At 35.5% G+C, this 19,814-nt stretch overlaps 1 protein-coding gene across 2 annotated transcripts; it reads left to right on the top strand.

Moving 5' to 3' along the window:
* The first annotated feature begins 1,065 nt into the window (after positions 1–1,065).
* Positions 1,066–19,814, top strand: LOC104594023 (monooxygenase 1-like). Of its 2 annotated transcripts, XM_088888809.1 has the most exons (6): positions 1,068–1,233; positions 9,874–10,020; positions 14,920–14,970; positions 16,408–16,576; positions 17,556–17,784; positions 18,871–19,814. In XM_088888809.1, the coding sequence occupies exons 1-6, from the start codon at positions 1,154–1,156 to the stop codon at positions 19,413–19,415; spliced, it is 1,221 nt and encodes a 406-aa protein (XP_088744935.1). In that variant the 5' UTR covers positions 1,068–1,153; the 3' UTR covers positions 19,416–19,814. The 2 variants fall into 2 exon arrangements, with proteins under 2 accessions (XP_088744936.1, XP_088744935.1); XM_088888810.1 differs by lacking the exon at positions 14,920–14,970 and having other exon boundaries at positions 1,066–1,233.

Here is a 19,814-nt window from a genome sequence, read left to right as displayed (position 1 = left end):
TTGTAACTTATAGCCACGGATACATTATAACCATGGCTATAAATTTCTTTTAGCCACAGACAGAATAACTTTTAACCATGAACAAATTGTCTGTAGCTAAAGCTTAACTTTTGCTTTATGACTTATAGCCACAGATATTTTATAATCGTGGCTATAAATATCTTTTAGCCACGGACCGAATAACGTTTAACCATGGATAACTTGTCCGTAGCTAAAGCTCAACATTTTGCCACGGACATGAATTTATATCCCAGGATTTAGCTACGGTTGTTTTGACCGTAGTTATAGCCCCATTTTCCTATAGTGCTGATACGACCCAATTAAATTAAATGGGTTACTGAACCCGACTTAATCTGTCGCACAAATAGCACACCTATGCTTAGTCAAAATTATATGCATAGGTGTTGCCATAATGTCAACGGGTTGCATTCGGCACGGACTAGTCTCAACCCAAACCCGAATATAAACCTAATTAAGGTTGATCCAACCCTAACCTGGTAGTATTGGGTCAAGAAAGATTAGCTGAGCTTGATAGCCATATCTTTCCACTATCATAGTCGAATCTTTTATTTAGGGATTGACACTTGATGGTTCCGGGAGGGTTTTATAAATTCTAGAATCTATCTGTCTCTCAAGACTTCTCAACCTATAATATTGCATTCTCAGAATCCAAACCCTCTCTATACATAAAATGCAAATCTCCTTGCAATTGAGGGTGGAGTGAATCAGATTGGTGGGTTGGGTTCAAAATCCATATTTAAATAAGAAAATAACTTAAATAAATATCAAAAAATCTAATTATTTGATTAAAACATGTAAAAAACACATAAAGTACCAATTATTTTTCACATAAAATTCAAATATACATAACTTCATATGCCTTCCAAGTACACTACATGTATTTATATATCCAGCCCCAAAATCTGTTTTTTTATGAAAAGCTCAATTAAGAGGGTAGACCGGGTACCCATTGGATAGGGTGAATCATTTTGTTCCATTCACAAGTGAGACTTTGATTGATTCTTGGCCGTATATACCTTATGACAGGTGTATTAATTGCTTTTAGAGGAAACAAAGAGATAAGGTCCAGGAGAGAGAGATATTAATTTTTGTTAGAGGAAACAAAGAGATAAGGTCTAGGAGAGAGAGAGAGATGAATTTCTCAGAAGAGAAAGAGATAGTAATCGTTGGAGGTGGAATCTGCGGCCTTGCCACTGCTCTCGCCTTACACAGGTAATTTATTCCATTTACCTTTTCTGAAAAATCGCCTATTGAAACAACACTGATCTGTTCGCTTGATTCTTGAGAACTAAGAAACTAGTCCGTTCAGTGATTAAGCTTTTCTGCCTACCCTGTGATGATGGATTCAACTTCCAACCAGCCTTCTCCAGTCATTGTAGTGAAACTGCCTAGCTTGTCTCACTAACAACCAATCCATGCACTTTGGTGAACTCATCTTGCCACCTGTGAAGCTTAAGCATGGTTACTCAAAACTCTATCCAACCAGCTGATCTGTACATTATTTGTAAATCTTCTCTTTAACATTGAAGCTTTTCTCCACTGCCCAAGTAAAATCAGAAGGCCGGTTCTGATCATCTACAGATGCTAACTTTTTTTGGTTCCAGATGATCAAGTGAGGAATCATGCATGTGATGGTGACAAGTGGCAAGTTATGGCCCCCAAAGATGCATATATCCGTTCTCTCTCCCTAAAACTCTAGATGTAGTATTAGTCTGACTATGAACTACTTAATTGCACAACTTGGATTAGCATACATATCACATGGATGAAATCAACTAGAGGGCAGAGGGTGCAAGTCAGACTAGGTTAGGGTAGATCGAAATCAACCTTAGCCCAACATAAGGTGTTGGAAGCCCCATCCTGAACCCGGTCCAATTAAGTATGCAATTAGCATACTTAACCCAACCCAATTTAAATTAAGTATGCAATTAGCATACTTAATTGCACAACCAGAGGGCAGAGGGTGCAAGTCAGACTAGGTTAGGGTAGATCGAAATCAACCTTAGCCCAACATAAGGTGTTGGAAGCCCCATCCTGAACCCGGTCCAACCTGACATTTAACCCAATGTAATCATCCTTAACCCAACCCAATTTAAATTACTCAACCCTAATCTAACACCCAATCTGAAGATAACATCAGTTCAGATTGCTGAATGCCTCAGGTTCTACCCAAATCCAACCTGAGTTAAGTGGGATTCATATATTTTCAACCTTGGCCGTAACCCAAATACGGGGCTTTTCACTGTTTTTATGAGTTAAGAACAGAGATGCAACTTGGGCGGACTTAGGTTGGGCTTAGGTCCAAATTTGAATAGGTATGGCCCAAAAACCTGAACCCAAAATAGTGTAAAATGCTTACTCAGGCCAACCCGAGTTATACCCCTAGTTAGGAATCAGCACAAGGGATATCCCCTTGTTAATAGAAAAGGACTAACTGGTGGGATGTAGTCCTCTTTATTGTATGACCCTCCTAATTCATAAAGACTTGTATTCTCTTGATTCAACATACAGATACAACTTGGATGGGTTGCATTGGTTGAAAGTCTTATGACCCAATTTCAATTCCAAACGGAGCATAATCCAACACTGCACGGGTAGAGGTTGGACTTGGTCAAGCTTGGGTGAACTTATTTAGTTGGGCCTAGGGGAGTTGGCTGGGCTGGAATTTTTTTTTCTATGATACATATTTGTTTATGGGTGTAATTTTAGATTAATCATATACATATTATAATGCTTCAAGCTATAGATGATAGCATAAATATAACATGCATGCATGCATACATTTATACATACATATATTATAAAAGTACAAATGTTTAGATAGATATGCATCTTATGAGCCCATATTTTCTATTTGTCATGTTGTATAACGAAGAATTATGTAACAAATCATGAGTGAACATGCCAATATTCCATACATATGGATGTAGGTCACACCGGCAAGTTCACTTGTGATCGGTTTCATAGCTCGTTCCACATAACATGTTGAGCAACACATCCCAAAGTTGTCACGGAGCTAATTGTCAAGGCCTCGTGCAGCTCTCAAATGTGTTGAATAAGCCTATGAAAACAATCAACAAGCAACAAAAAGGCAACAACTACGGGCACACCATGTAAAAAGTCGTGTTGTATTGCATTAATGAGTTAAGTATAGGCATATAGTTGATGTATAAGGGGATTCTTGTGCTTAATCTTTACATCTCAATTCCCTTTTGACTACCTACGTCCCCCTTAGGAGGATGTTAAGCTTTTAGGGTTCTGACAGAAAGATATATCAAAATGGTGAAAAATCATACTTGTAATTACAATACTGCAATTGGAATTCCTAAAGACATGCATATTCCACCCAAGACATACACAATAACACTTAGATGATAAGCTAAGGACACGGTGAAGAAATCAAACGTGATAATCTCCCCTACTCGATTCGATCTACGTCTTTGGAGATTGGCTTCGGCTCATTCCTTGGATCAATTAGTGAGGGTGGAGGATTCTTTAGTTGCTTCATGAAATTTGGCTCCTCCAAGGCCTAGGCATATACCTGGGTGGTCTGTTCCCCAGGTTAAAGAATCCTATGGCTAAGGCTTAGTTTAATTCCTTTCTTAGCTACTTCAAGGTACAACATTGTAGGGAGACTTGAGGCTAGGTTTGGATCAAAAGAATGTTTGGATTATTTTAGGGTATTGGTTCCCATGAATTTTTCTCCAAGGATGACTCCTCGACTATAGTGGTTGGTTTGAGGCAATGCATGAAAGTGGTCCCTACTTGGATGTGACAGTAGGTGTGGCTACTATGGGAGATAGCCTTGGGTCTTCTCTTGTGTCAATGAATTGCAAGCAAGTGTGGCATTGGTGGTGTTGATGGTGTCTACTTATTGACATCATCTTGATCATTTCTGGCTACAATTGCGGTGACAGTAGTTGTTGTGTTTTTGGTAGTTCTTTGATGTTGGACTAGTTGTTGGAGCTGAATGGCTAAGACTTGCTTCTTTTGTGTATCAACTATTGCTATCATGTGACCATGCAAGGTGACTATTCATCCAGGATCAACAAGGTGTCTAGGTGTGGAGTTGGTGTCACCTCCACTTGTGTCATGAAGTACATGCCTAGGATAATATTAAAAATGTTTTCCAGGTTAAAGGTGTTAGAGAAATTGAGAAGGAAAAGAAGAGACTGAGAGAGGAAAGAAGGGAGAAGAGAAGAGAGGAAGAAAAATTCTAGGATCCAAAATCACTAACTAGCAGCACCAATCATTGGTATTTATATTAGGGTTCCCAACTAATAATAAAAAGAAATAAAATTATAAGAATGCCCCTACAACACTAAGGAATAAAAACATAACAATAATAAGAATAAACAAAGAAAACTAACCAAACTAACTAATTTCAACACTCCACCTTAAGTTGGGAAATAGAGGTCAATCATGCCCAAATTTTCACATAAATCATTATGCCATAGATGATGTAATCCCTTGGTAAAGATGTTTGCAAGTGATCTGTTGAACTGACATATGGAGTGCACACTTTCCCATTTATAATTTTTTCCTTGATAAAATGCTTATCGACCTCAATATTAGGGTTGTACATAGGTCGGTTCGGTTCGGTTGCATATAATTTTCTCAACCGAACCGAACTGCTTGGGTTAAAGTTTCAACCAACTAAAACCGACCGAATGAGTATAAAAACCAACATGTTACCTAAACAGTTAGGCTTGTCAGTTTGGTCAGTTTAAATCCAACCGACTTCAAAAACTTGAGGCTGTACCGACCTGTTATTTGATCAACAGACTTCAAAATTTTGAATAGCTTTAAATTTTAGAGTTCAGACTGTACCATTTTATTTCTTAGACAGTTAGACTTTTAAGAGTTTCCTGGTCTTTCCTGTCAGGTTATTAATGCTTAGTCCTTAAAAGGAGTGAAAAATAGCTTTTGAATGAATACTGACTTCTTTTCTTAAAACTAGGAGGGAAATTTTGGAAAATACAACTTGTATATAAATTCTAACCTTTTTTTTTCAAAACAAGAAAGGAGGACAAATTGGAAAATTGAGAATTTTGAACATTGGAAATTGGAAAATTATATTTTGCCTTTTTTAACTTATAGTTGGTTCAGTTTGGGTTGTTTTTTATTTACAAACACATAAACCAAAACTGAACCGACCAATTGGGTTATGCATGTTTATAAACCGAAACTGAACTGATATACTTTTAAAACCAGCCATATCGGTTCGAGTCGGACTGGTTTGGTCGGTTTAGCCCTACTCAATATGTTTAGTTCTATCATGAATAATTGGGTTGGCTGCAATGTTCATAGCAGCCTTGTTATCACAATACAAGGACATTGAGCTATCAACAGGAAACCCTAGCTCATTCAACAAGTTCTTTATCCACATAACTTCAACCACTCTGTGGGACATTGCTCTATACCCAGCTTCAACACTAGACCTCACCACAATATTCTATTTCTTGCTTCTCCATGTGACTAGTTTCCCTCCTACAAAGGTACAATACCCACTAGTGGACTTTCTATCATCAACTGATTCAGCCTAATCAGCATTTGTATACACCTAATCCTTCAAGTGTCCATTCTTTTGGAATAGTAAATCAGCCCCCAAAAAACTTCTTTAGATACCTGAGGATTCTATTGGTTGCCTCTAAGTGTATGGTCTTAGGGGTATGCATGAATTGGCTAAGAACACCCACAACATAAGCAATGTCTGGTCGGGGCATAGGCAAATATAATAGCCTATCCACAAGTCTCAGGAATCCTTTTACATCCTTGATAGTCTCACTTTGGTAATCACCTAGTCTATGGTTTGAATCAATGAGAGAGTCAGTTGGCCTAACTCCAAGTTTTCTTGTATCTTGTAACAAATCTAGGATGTATTTTCTTTGAGAAATGAAGATCCCCTTTTGTGAACAGGCTACTTCAATTCCAATAAAATACCTCAAGGTAGAGGTGAGCATTCGGTTTGTTCGGTTAAAAACCAAACGAACAAACTAAACTTTTAAAAACCGAACAAACTAAACTGAAATTTTTTTCGGTTATGACCGAAATACATTGACTGTGTTGAGTCAAATAAACAAATGTTTACAAATATAATAACATAATTAGGTAAACCTGAGATATACACAGCATAAGTCAAACAAACAAATGTTTACAAATATATTAACATAATCTATAGTAGAAATTTGCATTAAAAAAACATGTAAAAGGCTAAAAGCCATCAATTACAGAAAAATAGGTTTGATTTACTCCCCACCTTCTGATCTCTTTTTTTCTTATGGGCCTGTGGCAACATGTTTTGTAGGAATTAGACAGGTCTACTGGAAATTCTTCTTTCTTGTAAAAGTAGAAGGCAGAAGATGAAGAGGTGGGCTTTAGCCTTCATGCAATTTTTCTAAAGGGTTTAAAGCCTGTTGCAGAACTGCAGAAGTGACATATCCACTTTATATAGTAAGAGAGGATAGATGGATAGGTGGCTCCAGACATGGGAAAAAGAATCAAGGGGGACTAAACTGGTTAATGACGAATAAAAGGGGAAAAATAAAAAAAGAACAAAAAACAAACATTATACCTGAGTTGCAAAGTCGCCATCATCAGAGTATCACTTGCCAACGTTGTCGTTGTTGCTGATGAGTGGTGCGGTGGTGCCAATCTACCAGACCAAAGAAAAGATGAAGAGAAGACGAAGAGTAATCGAGTACTTGAGTAGGACGAAGAGAAGACTATAGAAGAAGAATCAACAAAGAGAGTAAAAGAAGACTCGACTCGAGGGTTTTGGGTTTCTAATGAGGGGCAACATAATTACTTATTTACCCCTAATAGTTCGGTTAGTTCAGTTAATCGAACCTCTAAATAGCATACCCGAAACCAAAAACCAATCCTAATAAAACCGAATTTAAAAATCAAACCAAACCGTTTACCCGAACTAACCGAACCAATTAAGCTGAAATCGAAATTTTGATTCGATTATTCGGTTTCAACCAAACTATGCTTACCCCTACCTCAAGGGACCTAGATCCTTCACTACAAATTGAGTGGTTAAGAACTCCTTTAATCTCTGAATTTACATCTTCCTATCGCCTATGATCACTATGTCATCGGCATACATTATCAAGGCTTCAATTTTTCCTTATCCACTTTTTATGATCAATTAGACACTATTTGTAACCAATATGATGCATAACTAGGTGAAACTTGTTGAATCAAGCTCTTGGTGATTGCTTTAGTCTATACAAGGACTTCTTTAACCTGCACACTTTCTGCTCTTGGTCTTAGGCATACAAACTAGGAAGTTGCACCATGTACACCTCTTCTTCAAGATCACCATTCAGGAAAGCATTTTTAATATCTAACTAGTAGAAATCCCAATCAAGGTTAGCAGCAAGAGAGAAAAGAATTCTGATAGAATTCATCTTAGCAATTGAAGCAAATTTCGAGGTCATTGGCAAATGAAGAATCAATAGTAATAGGGTCAAGAATATCAATAGGAATAATAGTACCTAGTGTGATAGGATCTGTCCCTGGTGAATATGATGATGTTGATGGTATAGTTTCAAGTTGCTCCATAACTTTTGAACCCAGTTGGCCCTTGTGGCAACGAAAAAAAATATGAAATGGCGGAAAGTCAGTTAGGGGAGGTAGCACTTGGACGTGTTTCTCCTCCACCATATTTTCCCCCAGAGGAGAAATAGGAAAGAAAATATCATTCTCAAAGAAAGACACATCCATAGAAACATAGTATTTCTTGGAAAACAGGGTCAAAACAATAGTAACCCTTTTGAGCCCAAGAATACACAATGAATAGCACGAGAATCAGGTTTACCATGGGTAGGAGACAAGTTTTGAACAAAACAATGGCAACCAAATACACAAATAGGAATAGAAAAAAGGGGAGCTTTAGAGAATAGGAGCTGATGAGGGGCCTTGTATCTTAACAAACGAGATGGCATATGGTTGATGAGATAGGTAGCTTTTGTCCTTAAAGGTGTCATCATTCAATACATCGTCAATCTTGTGGAACTGGGAGAATCCATGCTTAACCTCTTCCGCGATGTCCTTGTTGTGCTTCATTGTGTTTCTAGTATCGAGGGTTGATTAGGAGGGTTCAAATGTTTTAAGGAGCTATTGCTCTAATGCCAACTATCATGGGGATAATTGTCAATGCTCTATGTGGCACTCGAATGTATCAAATAATCCTATGAAAACAAGCAACAAAAGGCAACAATAATGGTACATGAATTAGTAAAAAGGCACATTGTATTGCATTGATGAGTTAAGTAAAGGGATACAGTTGACGTGTCAAGTAGGGGTGGGTTTGAGCCAAGCCGAATAACTAGCTATTCGAGCTCAGCCCGTTAAGAAGTATGAGGCTTGAGCTTAGTTTGAGCTAGAGACTTGAGCTCAAGTTCAACTTAAGTCAAAAGCTCGTAAGTTCGAGCTCGATTGTGAGCCAAATGTTTTATAAAAATAAAAAATTATGTAAAAATTATTTTTTATTTGATATTTAAAAAATTAAGGATTATAATAATTAGTTATTATTATTTATAAAAATAAATTATTATATATATAGCATTTTTATTATATATATATATATGTATGTATGTATGTATGTATGTATGTATGTATGTATGTATGTATGTATGTATGTATGTATGTATGTATGTATGTATGTATGTATGTATGTATGTATTATGTATGTATGTATGTATGTATGTATGTATGTATGTATGTATGTATGTATGTATGTATGTATGTATGTATGTATGTATGTATGTATGTATGTATGTATGTATGTATGTGTGTGTATGCATGTATACATTTATATACTTATATGTAGAAGCTCGATTAGGTTCACGAGCCTCACAAAACCAAACTTTATTAGGCTCAAACTTGGCTCAATTGGCAAACAAGCCTGTATATTGAGGTTGAACTTGACTCCAAACTCGGTTTAAACCGAACCAAGCTCAAATAGCTTGTGAAAAGCTCATGGCCAACCCTAGTGTTAGGGATCCCCACGCTTAACCTTTACATCTCAGTTCCCTTCTGAGTGTCTACCTCCCCCTCAAGAAGATGTTATGCTTTTGGAGTTTACATCAAAATGATGAAAAGTCATACTAATAATTACAAGAATGTCATTGACATTCTCTCACATACAAAATACATGCATATCCCATCCAAGACACACAATGAAAAATCAACTGTGACACAAGTGGTGGTGTCTTATATACTGTCATGTGGGGTCAGGTTGGACAAAACCAGGCTTGGGCTACCTAAGGCCTCAATTAAAGCCCAACCCGTGTAAAAGCTTGGTTTTGGCCGGGTTTGGCTTGTGTTTTCCCTGCCAAGTTTCAGCCATAGTTCTACATGATGAACGTCCTCTTTACTCTCTTTTTATATTCTCCTTTTTAATGAGGAAGCAATATTAAGGATGCACTCATGGTCCACCGGCATAGCATGTGGCATTCACAACATGAAGAACTCGTCTTCCCATGGGTTATCAAACTGCCTGTTCACACTTAGTGCCCATTTGAGAGGGCTTTCATGCAATAGATTTCAGGCTTTGCAATATGGGCCCTCATACATGAAAAGTCTAGAAGTTATGTTTGATGAAAAACCCATTAGCCTAAATATACTTTCATTGAGCCAAAAAAGTGACTTTCTGCTCAAGCCATTTTAATAGTTTTTTTCAAAGTGGTTCAGTGAAATTAAAGCAGTATAGTCAAAGCTAAATCCCTACTAAATAGGCCCTCCATCATAAAATTAAGCTTGTTTGAGAAACCTTTTCTTTTCTTTAACTTTATTTTTAATTTTCTCTATTAACTCATTTGTCTTTTTCTTTTGTTTTTTCAGAAAAGGAGTTGATAGTGTAGTTCTAGAACGAGCAGACTCTTTACGTGCTACAGGAGTTGCAATTGGCATATACACAAATGGTTGGCGTGCACTGGACCAGCTAGGAGTGGGATCAAGGTTGAGACAAAAAGCTATCCCCATCCAAATGTAAGCTTTATCATGTCTTTTTTTTTTTTTTTAAATTCATGTGTGGTTAGCATACTGAAGAGCTTTTAACTTGATGGCCTTAGACCAGTTCATTGAGGTGTTTGATTGTTGGGCTGGGCCTGTAAGAACTTGTGTTCAGTTTGAAAATTCTGGACCAGCTCTACCCATTAATTAATCAGGCTAAAAATGAAACCCTGTACAAGAAATAGCTATTGAAGGTTAAATTTTCAACTGCTTATCAGATTAAGGCTGCAAATGGATCGAATTAATAAGGAGATCCAAATTTGATTTGTTTTTACAAATCAGATTTTATTCATCGCATTTATATCAAATTCGGCTTGTAATTGGATATTGAATAGCACAAGTAAATTAAACTAAGAATGATCAAAACATTATATGTTATCCATAAAATGAACTAAAAATTACTTTGATATTGAATTTCATAAAAAAATTGGATTTAAAATTACTTGTATGAAATTTGAATCTATTTCAGTTTAGTAAAAATACAACATTAAAATAATATTTACTTATAGAAACAAATATAAAACTCCATATATACGAGTATGAATATTTAAATAAAATCAAATAGGATAGGGGTGGATCCATATTGGATTCAAATAATAAATGGATCAAACTGGAAGGAGTACAAATACAAATATGTAGAGTGCAAAACCTTGTATTTTGTATTATTTGTATATATTTTTATGATACATATTTGAATTTATACTCTTTCCAAATTGAGCCCTAATGAAAATTAAATTCAAATTTGGACAATCAAATACCGTTTATAGCCTTATATCATTTATATTTGGTCTGAAATATGGGAACATGTGCAAATCCAAACCAAAGCGAAGAAAATTGGTTAACAGGTTTTGGGAGGAGGTGCCTGTTAGATAGTGTATGCCCTTAGCTCCAATCAAATTGTTGTACAAATACATTTATTGTAAATAAATAAAAGTACATTATTATTTCATGTTGATATTGGTATGTTTCTGTGAATTTACCCCTTAAACTAGACACTTATGAGACTCATGTTAATTTAGAATGTTCTCAGTCGTTGGATAGACTTGGGGAGTTTATCCTGCCAAAGCTAACACTGATGTGCTGCCAAAGAAGTTGGGGCAACTTGTCTCAGCTATTAGGGTTAGATCAAAAGCACATGCAATGTGTGTTTGGATTAAATATTGAATCCGGACCATTTTCCAGTTATACCCTAGACCTTAGAGATAGTTGCACATAACCCCTAGTAGGGCCCAACCCATGCAATGTGTGCTCAAGGTTCACTGCATTTAGTAGGGAATTAAGTCAGGCCTTTTTCACAAAGGTAGGGCCCAACCCATGCAATGTGTGCTCAAGGTTCACTGCATTTAGTAGGGAATTAAGTCAGGCCTTTTTCACAAAGGTAGGGCCCAACCCATGTGGACTTATGTGAGGTCATTGTGGGGTCCCATGCCATACAAATCATGTCTAAGTTGGTCATGCAACATCTTGGGTCGTGAGCCTTTGAAAGAAATTGGCCCAATGCCCATAATTAATAAGATTAAGTTGTCATATGCTCTAAGTCGAATCTGGGTTTGAAAATGGGTATGGAGCACCCATACTATTAAGACGATAAAGCTTATCTCTTAATAGATTCCAAATCCAAATTAGATTTGGATAATTTCCTAATTTGATTAGGAGAAGTGCTCCATAAAGAGATTAAAGAAGAAGAGGACGAAATAGACTAGAATAACACTTCTCTTGTTTTCTCTTCTTTCCTTTTGTCTTCCAAGAAACCTTATCACGACCTAGGCTTTCAAGGACTGATAGAGATCAGTTTTCTTCTGATTTTGCAAGAAAATTTCAGAGGAACTTCAGACTCACCTTCCTTAGTTTGATCCAAGCAATTGGGTTATAGTTTTGTTGAAAAGTGTGTTGTTGAATCAACTCCACCTACACACTACGTCATCTTTAGTAGAGGCTGATTTTAGGACTAATTTGAGCGTGAACTTCCACCTTGAGATCTGCATTTGTAGTATCCGTATCAGGTATAAATCTCCCTCTTTGATTGGTTTCAAATCTGGTCCGATTCAGTGCAAAACCGATCATGAAAAATGTAGTTTTTCAAAACATAGGGAATTTGATACCTAAAGGATTAGGAAACTTTTGAAATTCTGTCTAGACATCTAGAATGGTTCGGGCATCCATATGATGGATCCTAACCCTTCCAACAGTGCCAACCCTACAGTGAGTTGAGATTAAAATGGATTCACGAATTGCAAACCCTAGGCTTGGTTGAGGATGGTTGGAGTCAACCAGGGTACATCAAGTTATATGAATCCCTAGTTTAAGTACTTTCCTGCTTCGAAATGTATTCAAGACTAGGATTGCAACTTGAGTAGGCTCAAGTTAGGATTTTGACAAAATTTGAATGGGCCAGGTCAAGAAGGCAGATCCAATGCAATGTAAATTCTTTAAATCAGGAACCCGACTTACACCCCCATTCAATTCTATTTATTAACAATGTTGCAAGACTCAAACTGGACTTAAAAACTAGAATGGTTATTGGTCCATGGTTTTACTGGTCAACTAGATAGTTAGCCAGTTCAAATCAGAAAAATGATATGTAGAGGCAATAAATAAATGCCTTTAAATATTTTATATAATTATAAGGTGGGAGAGGGACTCAAGATTTTTTTTAGGTAAAAAGAAAATTTATGAAGGAAGAAAAGAAGAAAAATACCACAGAGGTGCAAGAAATCACCCCAGGAAATGTAAAAAAAAAAAAAGAAGTCCCAAATCCCAACATCCTTGGGAGGGACTTAAGGATCTTTTAAGCTGTAAACCGATTTTTTACAATATAACATGTTTTTTTTTTGTTTTTTTTTAGGCTCAGTTTGGAAGGAATATAAATACAAATATATACAGTGCAAAACCTTGAATTTTGTATTATGTTAACCATTATCAAAAGAACTATTAAAAAAACAGGGGAGGACTTAACCCACCTTGCCCCAAACCAAAAAAAAATATATCTCTCCATCACAAACTCGGCCCAAACCCACCAAAAAGGAAAATACAACCACTAATCCAAATACAATACAAGAACATTGATATAATCCTCTCGAAACAGAGTATTGAAAGCATGAGGAAGGTGAGTGTAACCATCCAATAAGACCAAGTTGTTTTCATCAATACCTACATATTAGCAAGATGGTCAGAACAATGGTTCTCCTCATTTACAGTATGGATGAAAACAGTATTCATACCAGTAGGCATTGTTTTAATTGTCTTCATTGTATAGAAAATCTACCAAGGAGGAGAAAGGTTTTTAATTCATTATTATTTCAATTAGGTTTGAATTGTCACTTTCCAGTTCCCACCTCAACTGAGAATATATCATTATTGCAGCAAAGCTGAAGACCATGCAAAAAGAGAAAGGAATTATGCTTGAAATGAGGTAGCATAGCCATAAAAGTTTGAAAAATCAAACAAGAACCGCCCATCAGCCTTTCTAATTATAACCCCGCTACCACTTGCTCCTGGGTCAGTGTGGTTAGCCCCGTCTACATTTAATTAAAATTCAAATAAAGTAGGGAATTTCCTAAAAACCAACCTAATTTTTCTTCTTCGTTTTTTAGCTTTGTTAATCAGAACAAGGGACTAGTACCCACCAACTTCAAACAAGATTCTTTTTGTTCATTTTTGCTATGTTTGGTTTGAAGGAAAAAGTAGGGAAAGAAAATGAAAGGTAGGGAAACCTTCACGAATCTTGTATACATTTCTCTACCTTTCCTTTCCTTTCCCTATTTTCTCCTTCAAACCAAACATAACCTTAAGGAGGATGCTCCCTAAAGCATTCTTTAGGATGCTCATTAAATTCTTTTTACTAAAGTATTCTTTTTGGGATGCTCATTAAACTCTCAGCCTCATTCTACACCTCGCCCTAAGGCTCCATTTGTTTGCAATGGGAATTTGAACCTGATATGAGATACAAATTTCGCATTAGGTTCAGTTTTTCATCCCTTTATTTGTAACTATGGCTCTGTTTGGTTGCAATGCAAAAAAAATGAAAAAAAGAAAAAAAAAATTGATGCAAAACCATGGCAGTGCAAATGATTTGAGTGTAAAATTTTGTCTTATTTTTGTTTCAATTTTTAGCTTATTTTGTTTGATTGCAGTACAAATGAAGTAAATTAAGATATGAAGCAGAACAAAGTAAAATCCAAAACAAAATTAAACAAGATTTTGCATTTTTTACATTTGCACTCCCATGCATTTGTACTAGTGAAAATACATTTGCACTGCAACCAAACACAGCCTAATAGGTTGCATTCCTACTTGATGCAAAATTTGCACTTTTGTCTTATTTGTATCAGTTGGCAATGTAAATTTTGTATCTAAAAAACTGATGTAAAATTTGCATCACTTTCCTTCTTTCCCATATAAAATGGGAACTACATCAATTTGTATCCTATTTCGATCCTCTCCAAAAAACCCTTCCACAAGCCTCCATTCTCTTACATATAAAGTGGGGACTGCATCATACTTCCTATTTTACTTACACAAATAAAGTCAAATCTTAAACAAAAATAAACCAGGATTTACAGTCAACCCATTTGCACTCCTATGCATTTACATCTCATTTGCACTGCAAACAAACTTATGAAATCATTGCACCTTGCGTATTTTTCTTGAAGGCCACATGTGTTTTGATGAGCACTCAAGTTATGATGTACCTAGGCTCAATATGGGATGAGTGCAAATACAAGGTTCAGAAATACAGTATACAAGGTTTTGCAGTGAACATATTTAATTGTATTTACACTCTTCCCAAACTGAACCTAAAATGCTGTATTTCTATTTTTTCAGTTTAAAAATATAAATATGTTTGTTAGATATTAAGAAATTATTATTATCCAGGGTGCGGGAGATTTTGGTGGACAACAATCGGCAACGGGAAACGCCAATAGGGTGAGTTTTCGAATGGATGATGTTTATTTGTTCTTATGGTTCAGTTTGGAAGGAGTACAAATACAAATATATATGTAGAGCGCAAATCCATGTATTTTGTATTATTTTGTACATATTTGCATTGTACATATTTGTATTTGTACTCCTTCCAAACTAAGCCTATATTATTTAAAAAGGAGTATTAAGCCTTTTCCCATTAATATAAAAAGAAATATATTCATTTCATTGTATCTTACCATATTTAAAACACACAAATACATATTTATTCAAATATTCATTACATCTTTATGGGATGGGATTTGAAAAAAAAAAGAATATTCTCAAATATTCTTTCTTTCCCATGTTTGGCTTGTAGATGTCATGAGATGGGATGAGAAAAAAAGTGGAATTATAATTCTCAATTCTTGAGATGTGGAATCCCACCATTTTAGTAGGAAATTAATGAGAATAAAGGGAGAAACTTGTTTAATAGAAAAGACATCTTCCTTTTAGTAATTTTAAGATTTAATATTAGACCCATGAAGCATGAACCATGATCCATTAATGAATTATAAATTATCCAATAGAATATTAATAAAATAATTTTAATTAAAAGTAATTAATAAATAATTAGTAATAAATTAGTATATAATAAATAATAATAATTAAGTAAGAATTCTTTACAAATTAACAAAAAGTAGTTAATAATTAAGTCAGTATATATGTATGTGATTAGTGAATAAATTAAATAATTACTTTATTATTAATTTAGTTAAATAATAAACTATAATACTGTTAATTAACTAAAAATAATTAATAATATAAAATAAAGTTATTAATTAATTCATAATAAATATTATTATAAATAAAATATTAACTAAAATTAAAATATTAATTCTTCATTAATACTTAATTAACTTATTAATTATAAAATTAATTAATAATTAAATTAAAAATATTACTAATTACTTAATTAATTAATTATTTATTGTTATTGTCACTGATTTTACCACTATTTCCCTTTTTGCAACCAAACAATGGAACATAAAAAAATTTCCATCCATTTCCCTTTCTCATCCCATCCCATGCAGAATGGGATCTGTTCCTCACAAATGGGCGCCTCGCAGGCACATCCACCATGCATTGGGAACATCTCCCATGAATAATAAGTATGGGAGATGTTTCCAATGCACGATAGGATGTGTGTGTGTGTGTGTGAGGGTCGGTGTGAAGCGCCTTGTGTGAGGAGCAGATCCGGCCTCATCGCATGCTATCCCTTTTCATCCCACCAAAATCTTCCCTCGGACCAATCACAACCTTAATCAAACATTATAACTTGCAACTATACAATAAAAAAAGAAAAACAATAGTTATATAGAGAATAATCTGCATGATATTAAAATTTCAGTGATCTTTGAATGAACTCTCTGCAATGAAAATTTTTCTTTACTATTGCAGGAAGGAAGAGCTTAGATGCGTGAAAAGGAGTGACCTTGTGGAAATCCTAGCTGAAAACTTGCCACCTGAAACCATACGATTTGGATGCCAGATCGTTGCTGTCAAATTGGACCCTCTATCTTCCGATCCGGTTCTACAACTTTACGATGGAACCTTCATCAAGGCCAAGGTAATTTATGTTTTTCTTATGCATTTTCTATGTTTTTTTTTATAATTTTTGTATTTTATTATAGTTTATGTTATATTTTTCTATTATTTGTGTATGTCTTATTAATTAATGATAAAAGACTAATGGGTTGGGCGGGTTGAACTGGATTAAGGGCGGGTTTGAGTTGCACCCAACCTATTTAAATTTATATAAAAGGACCATTAACGGGTTGACAGGTCAGGCAGGTTGGGTTAAAATCCAACCCAAACCTGCCCATTGCCACCAGATTGTATTTGGCATCTATAATTACCTATTATAATAAGTTAGAACCTCATTTTTGATAATGCAACTTATATAAGAATATAAATGATAGTAAATAGCAAACTGTTTACATGTAAATAAAACAAGTGTTTTTAATCAAAACTATCTTATATAATTGTATATGAAATTTACTCTTCAGACTATTATAATTAAACATTATAAGAAAGCGATGAAATTTTATATATTATTAACTACACAATCGATTTAGAATAGCAAGAACCAGTCGCGAACCATCATTAATTGGGATACACGCCATACAACCAGAATTGGCATAATCAGTTTGGTTGGGTACACCCAACAAATTCACAACCTGATCTAATCTGGACCATGTTGATATCTTAAAATATTAGTGGACCAGATCCTTATTGTTGGCTTGATCTGGATATTGAACCAAGTAAACCAAATTATGATAATAACTATATGGATAATTCATATCAGATGTACATGAAATTGTTGTTTCTTTACCCTATGTTTGGTTTGAAGGAAAAAAAGTAGGGAAAGGAAAGGAAATGAAACCTTTACAAATCTTATATAGGTTTTCCTGCATTTCCCTTCCTTTCCCTACTTTTTCCTTCAAACCAAACTTATATAACCTTGGCAACATTTGTGGTCAGACCAGATTGAAAAGCGAAAACCTCTCTAATCACATTGTTTCGTGTAATTCACGGATGAATTACAGGTTGTGATCGGAAGTGATGGAGCAAATTCTGTGGTTGCCGAATTTCTGGGTCTAAAAGCTACGAAACTCTTCTCTTATTGCGCAATAAGAGGTTTCACCAATCATCCCACAGGTCATGGACTTAACAATGAATTCATTCGGACAAATAGAGAGGGCATCCTTCAAGGAAGAATTCCAGTTGATGACAAACTTGTTTGTTGGTTTATTGGCCGACAATGGACTCCTGAAGGTGACACAAGCTACACTCCTACTTCTCATTTATTCTTTGAATCTTGAGTAGCGAATGGTCTGCATCTACATAATTGAAGGTGTATTCTTATTGGAGACCCTAACTTTGCAAGAAAGGTCTTCAGATCTCCTACCCATAAGAACTCTATCCACAAAACACTATAAACAGTGGCACATTAAGAACATCTCTCATATTTACATGTTACCATTTACGGGGAGATGTTCCTGATGTATTAGATCCGGTTGGGTTGGCAAAAAAACCCTTAATTTACACCAAAAATTTTGATTTCCTCCCCAACCTGGTTTGAAACCCACATAACTGAATCAATTATTTTATATTTTATTACACTATCTATTCAATCCTACTATTTGGGCTTTTATTTGTTTATCATTCATTATTTGTATAGTTTATTCAACCGGGAGAATGGTTAAACAAGATTCATGCAACCAACTTCAGGCTTTAAACTGTGATGATTTATAAATTTTATTCCCTTCTCTATGTTAGAGAATAAAATCTATTCAAGGACCTCACTTGACAGCCTAAGCTTTTAGGTTGAATGGTTCTCTGAGATGGTATATCATAGCCACTTTGACCAAGGTCTAGTATTTGATTCTCGTCACCCCCATTATAATTAATTAATTAAGTTTCAGCACAAGGTAGGGGTGGGCCTATGCTGTGCATGCTTCAAACCCAATGGACTTTCATGTAAGGGGGGCATGTTAGAGAATAAAACATATTCAAGGACCTCACTTAACAGCTTAAGCTTTGAAGTTGAATGGTTATTTGAGACTCTAAAATGACATTTTTATGCTAAGATGATGAGGATTGAAGGGCAGAGGCATCAGTTGCACAGCCAAAGATATACACACTATTCAAACGACCATTTAGCAATATTTTTCTTTTGTTTTCTTCCTCTTGTTGAAGGCTGAAGGGAGTTCTTGTATATGATACCATCAGTTGCACAACCAATATAATTACTCTAAACTTTAGTCCAAAATTTGTTGGTAATTATTCTTGAGGCATTGATTAATTATTATAAATTAATTCTCACCATTTCTTATCTCCTTGGATGTACATAAACAACAGATTCAAGGATTTCCAAAGACCCTAAGCTCGTTAAAGAGTCTGCAGTGCAGTCAATCAAAGCTTTTCCATCAGAGATGGTAGAATTGGTAAAGAATAGTGATATCGACTCAGTGAGTCTTGTTCGCCTGAGGTACCGCACTCCATGGGACGTCTTGCTAGGTAGCTTTAGAAAAGGAAGAGTTACAGTGGCTGGAGATGCCATGCACGTAATGGGTCCATTCTTGGGGCAGGGTGGTTCGGCTGGCCTGGAGGATGCAATTGTACTTGCTAGATGCCTGGTAAAAGAAATTTCTTCTGTTGTGGGTGTAGAAGGATGCCAACAACGAAGAAAGCTTATGCCAGAGACCAGTGTACTAGAGGCAGCGCTCGATCGGTATATTAGAGAGAGAAAGATGAGAATTGTGAGGTTGTCTACACAGACTTATCTTACAGGGTTGCTGCTTCGGACATCAGTACCGCTAATCAGGTTTTCACTTCTCATTCTCCTATTTGTTCTCTTCGGCAACTCACTTGGGCATACTCGTTATGATTGTGGTCGCCTTTGATATCACCCTTCATGGAGTTAGTGCGCCAACATTGCTTAATAAGAAGCACAAGAAATGGATCTGTAATGGCTGTAGTTAGTGTGCATGTCCCATGAAGTTTTATATCCCTTCAATCACAATGAATTATATGAAGGATCACCTGCAAAGCAAATCAAGCAGCGGACTGGTTAGCGCACGAGTCTCCCTCATCGGCTTTTGGTTTTTATCAATATATAGATAAATACACTAGTGACCTATGACCCGAAGGAAAAAATGGGTCGGCCTCCGGATTGGTTTTTAAAACATTGTTTATCAAACTTATTATTGTTTAATATTTCAAATATATGGTGTTAAAAATGTTCCCAAATTTTTTAAATTTCTATATTTTTTGCGTTCTATATATTTTGGAATTTTATTATT

The sequence above is a fragment of the Nelumbo nucifera genome, chromosome 5 (genome assembly GCF_055504915.1).
Source record: "Nelumbo nucifera cultivar China Antique chromosome 5, China Antique-T2T, whole genome shotgun sequence".
NCBI classification, from domain to species: domain Eukaryota; kingdom Viridiplantae; phylum Streptophyta; class Magnoliopsida; order Proteales; family Nelumbonaceae; genus Nelumbo; species Nelumbo nucifera.
This window is presented reverse-complemented; position numbering and strand designations above follow the sequence as displayed.

Bases quoted from the DNA above. Each gene is read 5' to 3' on its own strand.
- LOC104594023 (XM_088888809.1), top strand. From the start codon at position 1,154: ATGAATTTCTCAGAAGAGAAAGAGATAGTAATCGTTGGAGGTGGAATC. The intron at 1,234-9,873 runs GTAATTTATTCC...TTGTTTTTTCAG, and splicing joins ACTGCTCTCGCCTTACACAG to AAAAGGAGTTGATAGTGTAG. The intron at 10,021-14,919 runs GTAAGCTTTATC...ATTATTATCCAG, and splicing joins AAAGCTATCCCCATCCAAAT to GGTGCGGGAGATTTTGGTGG.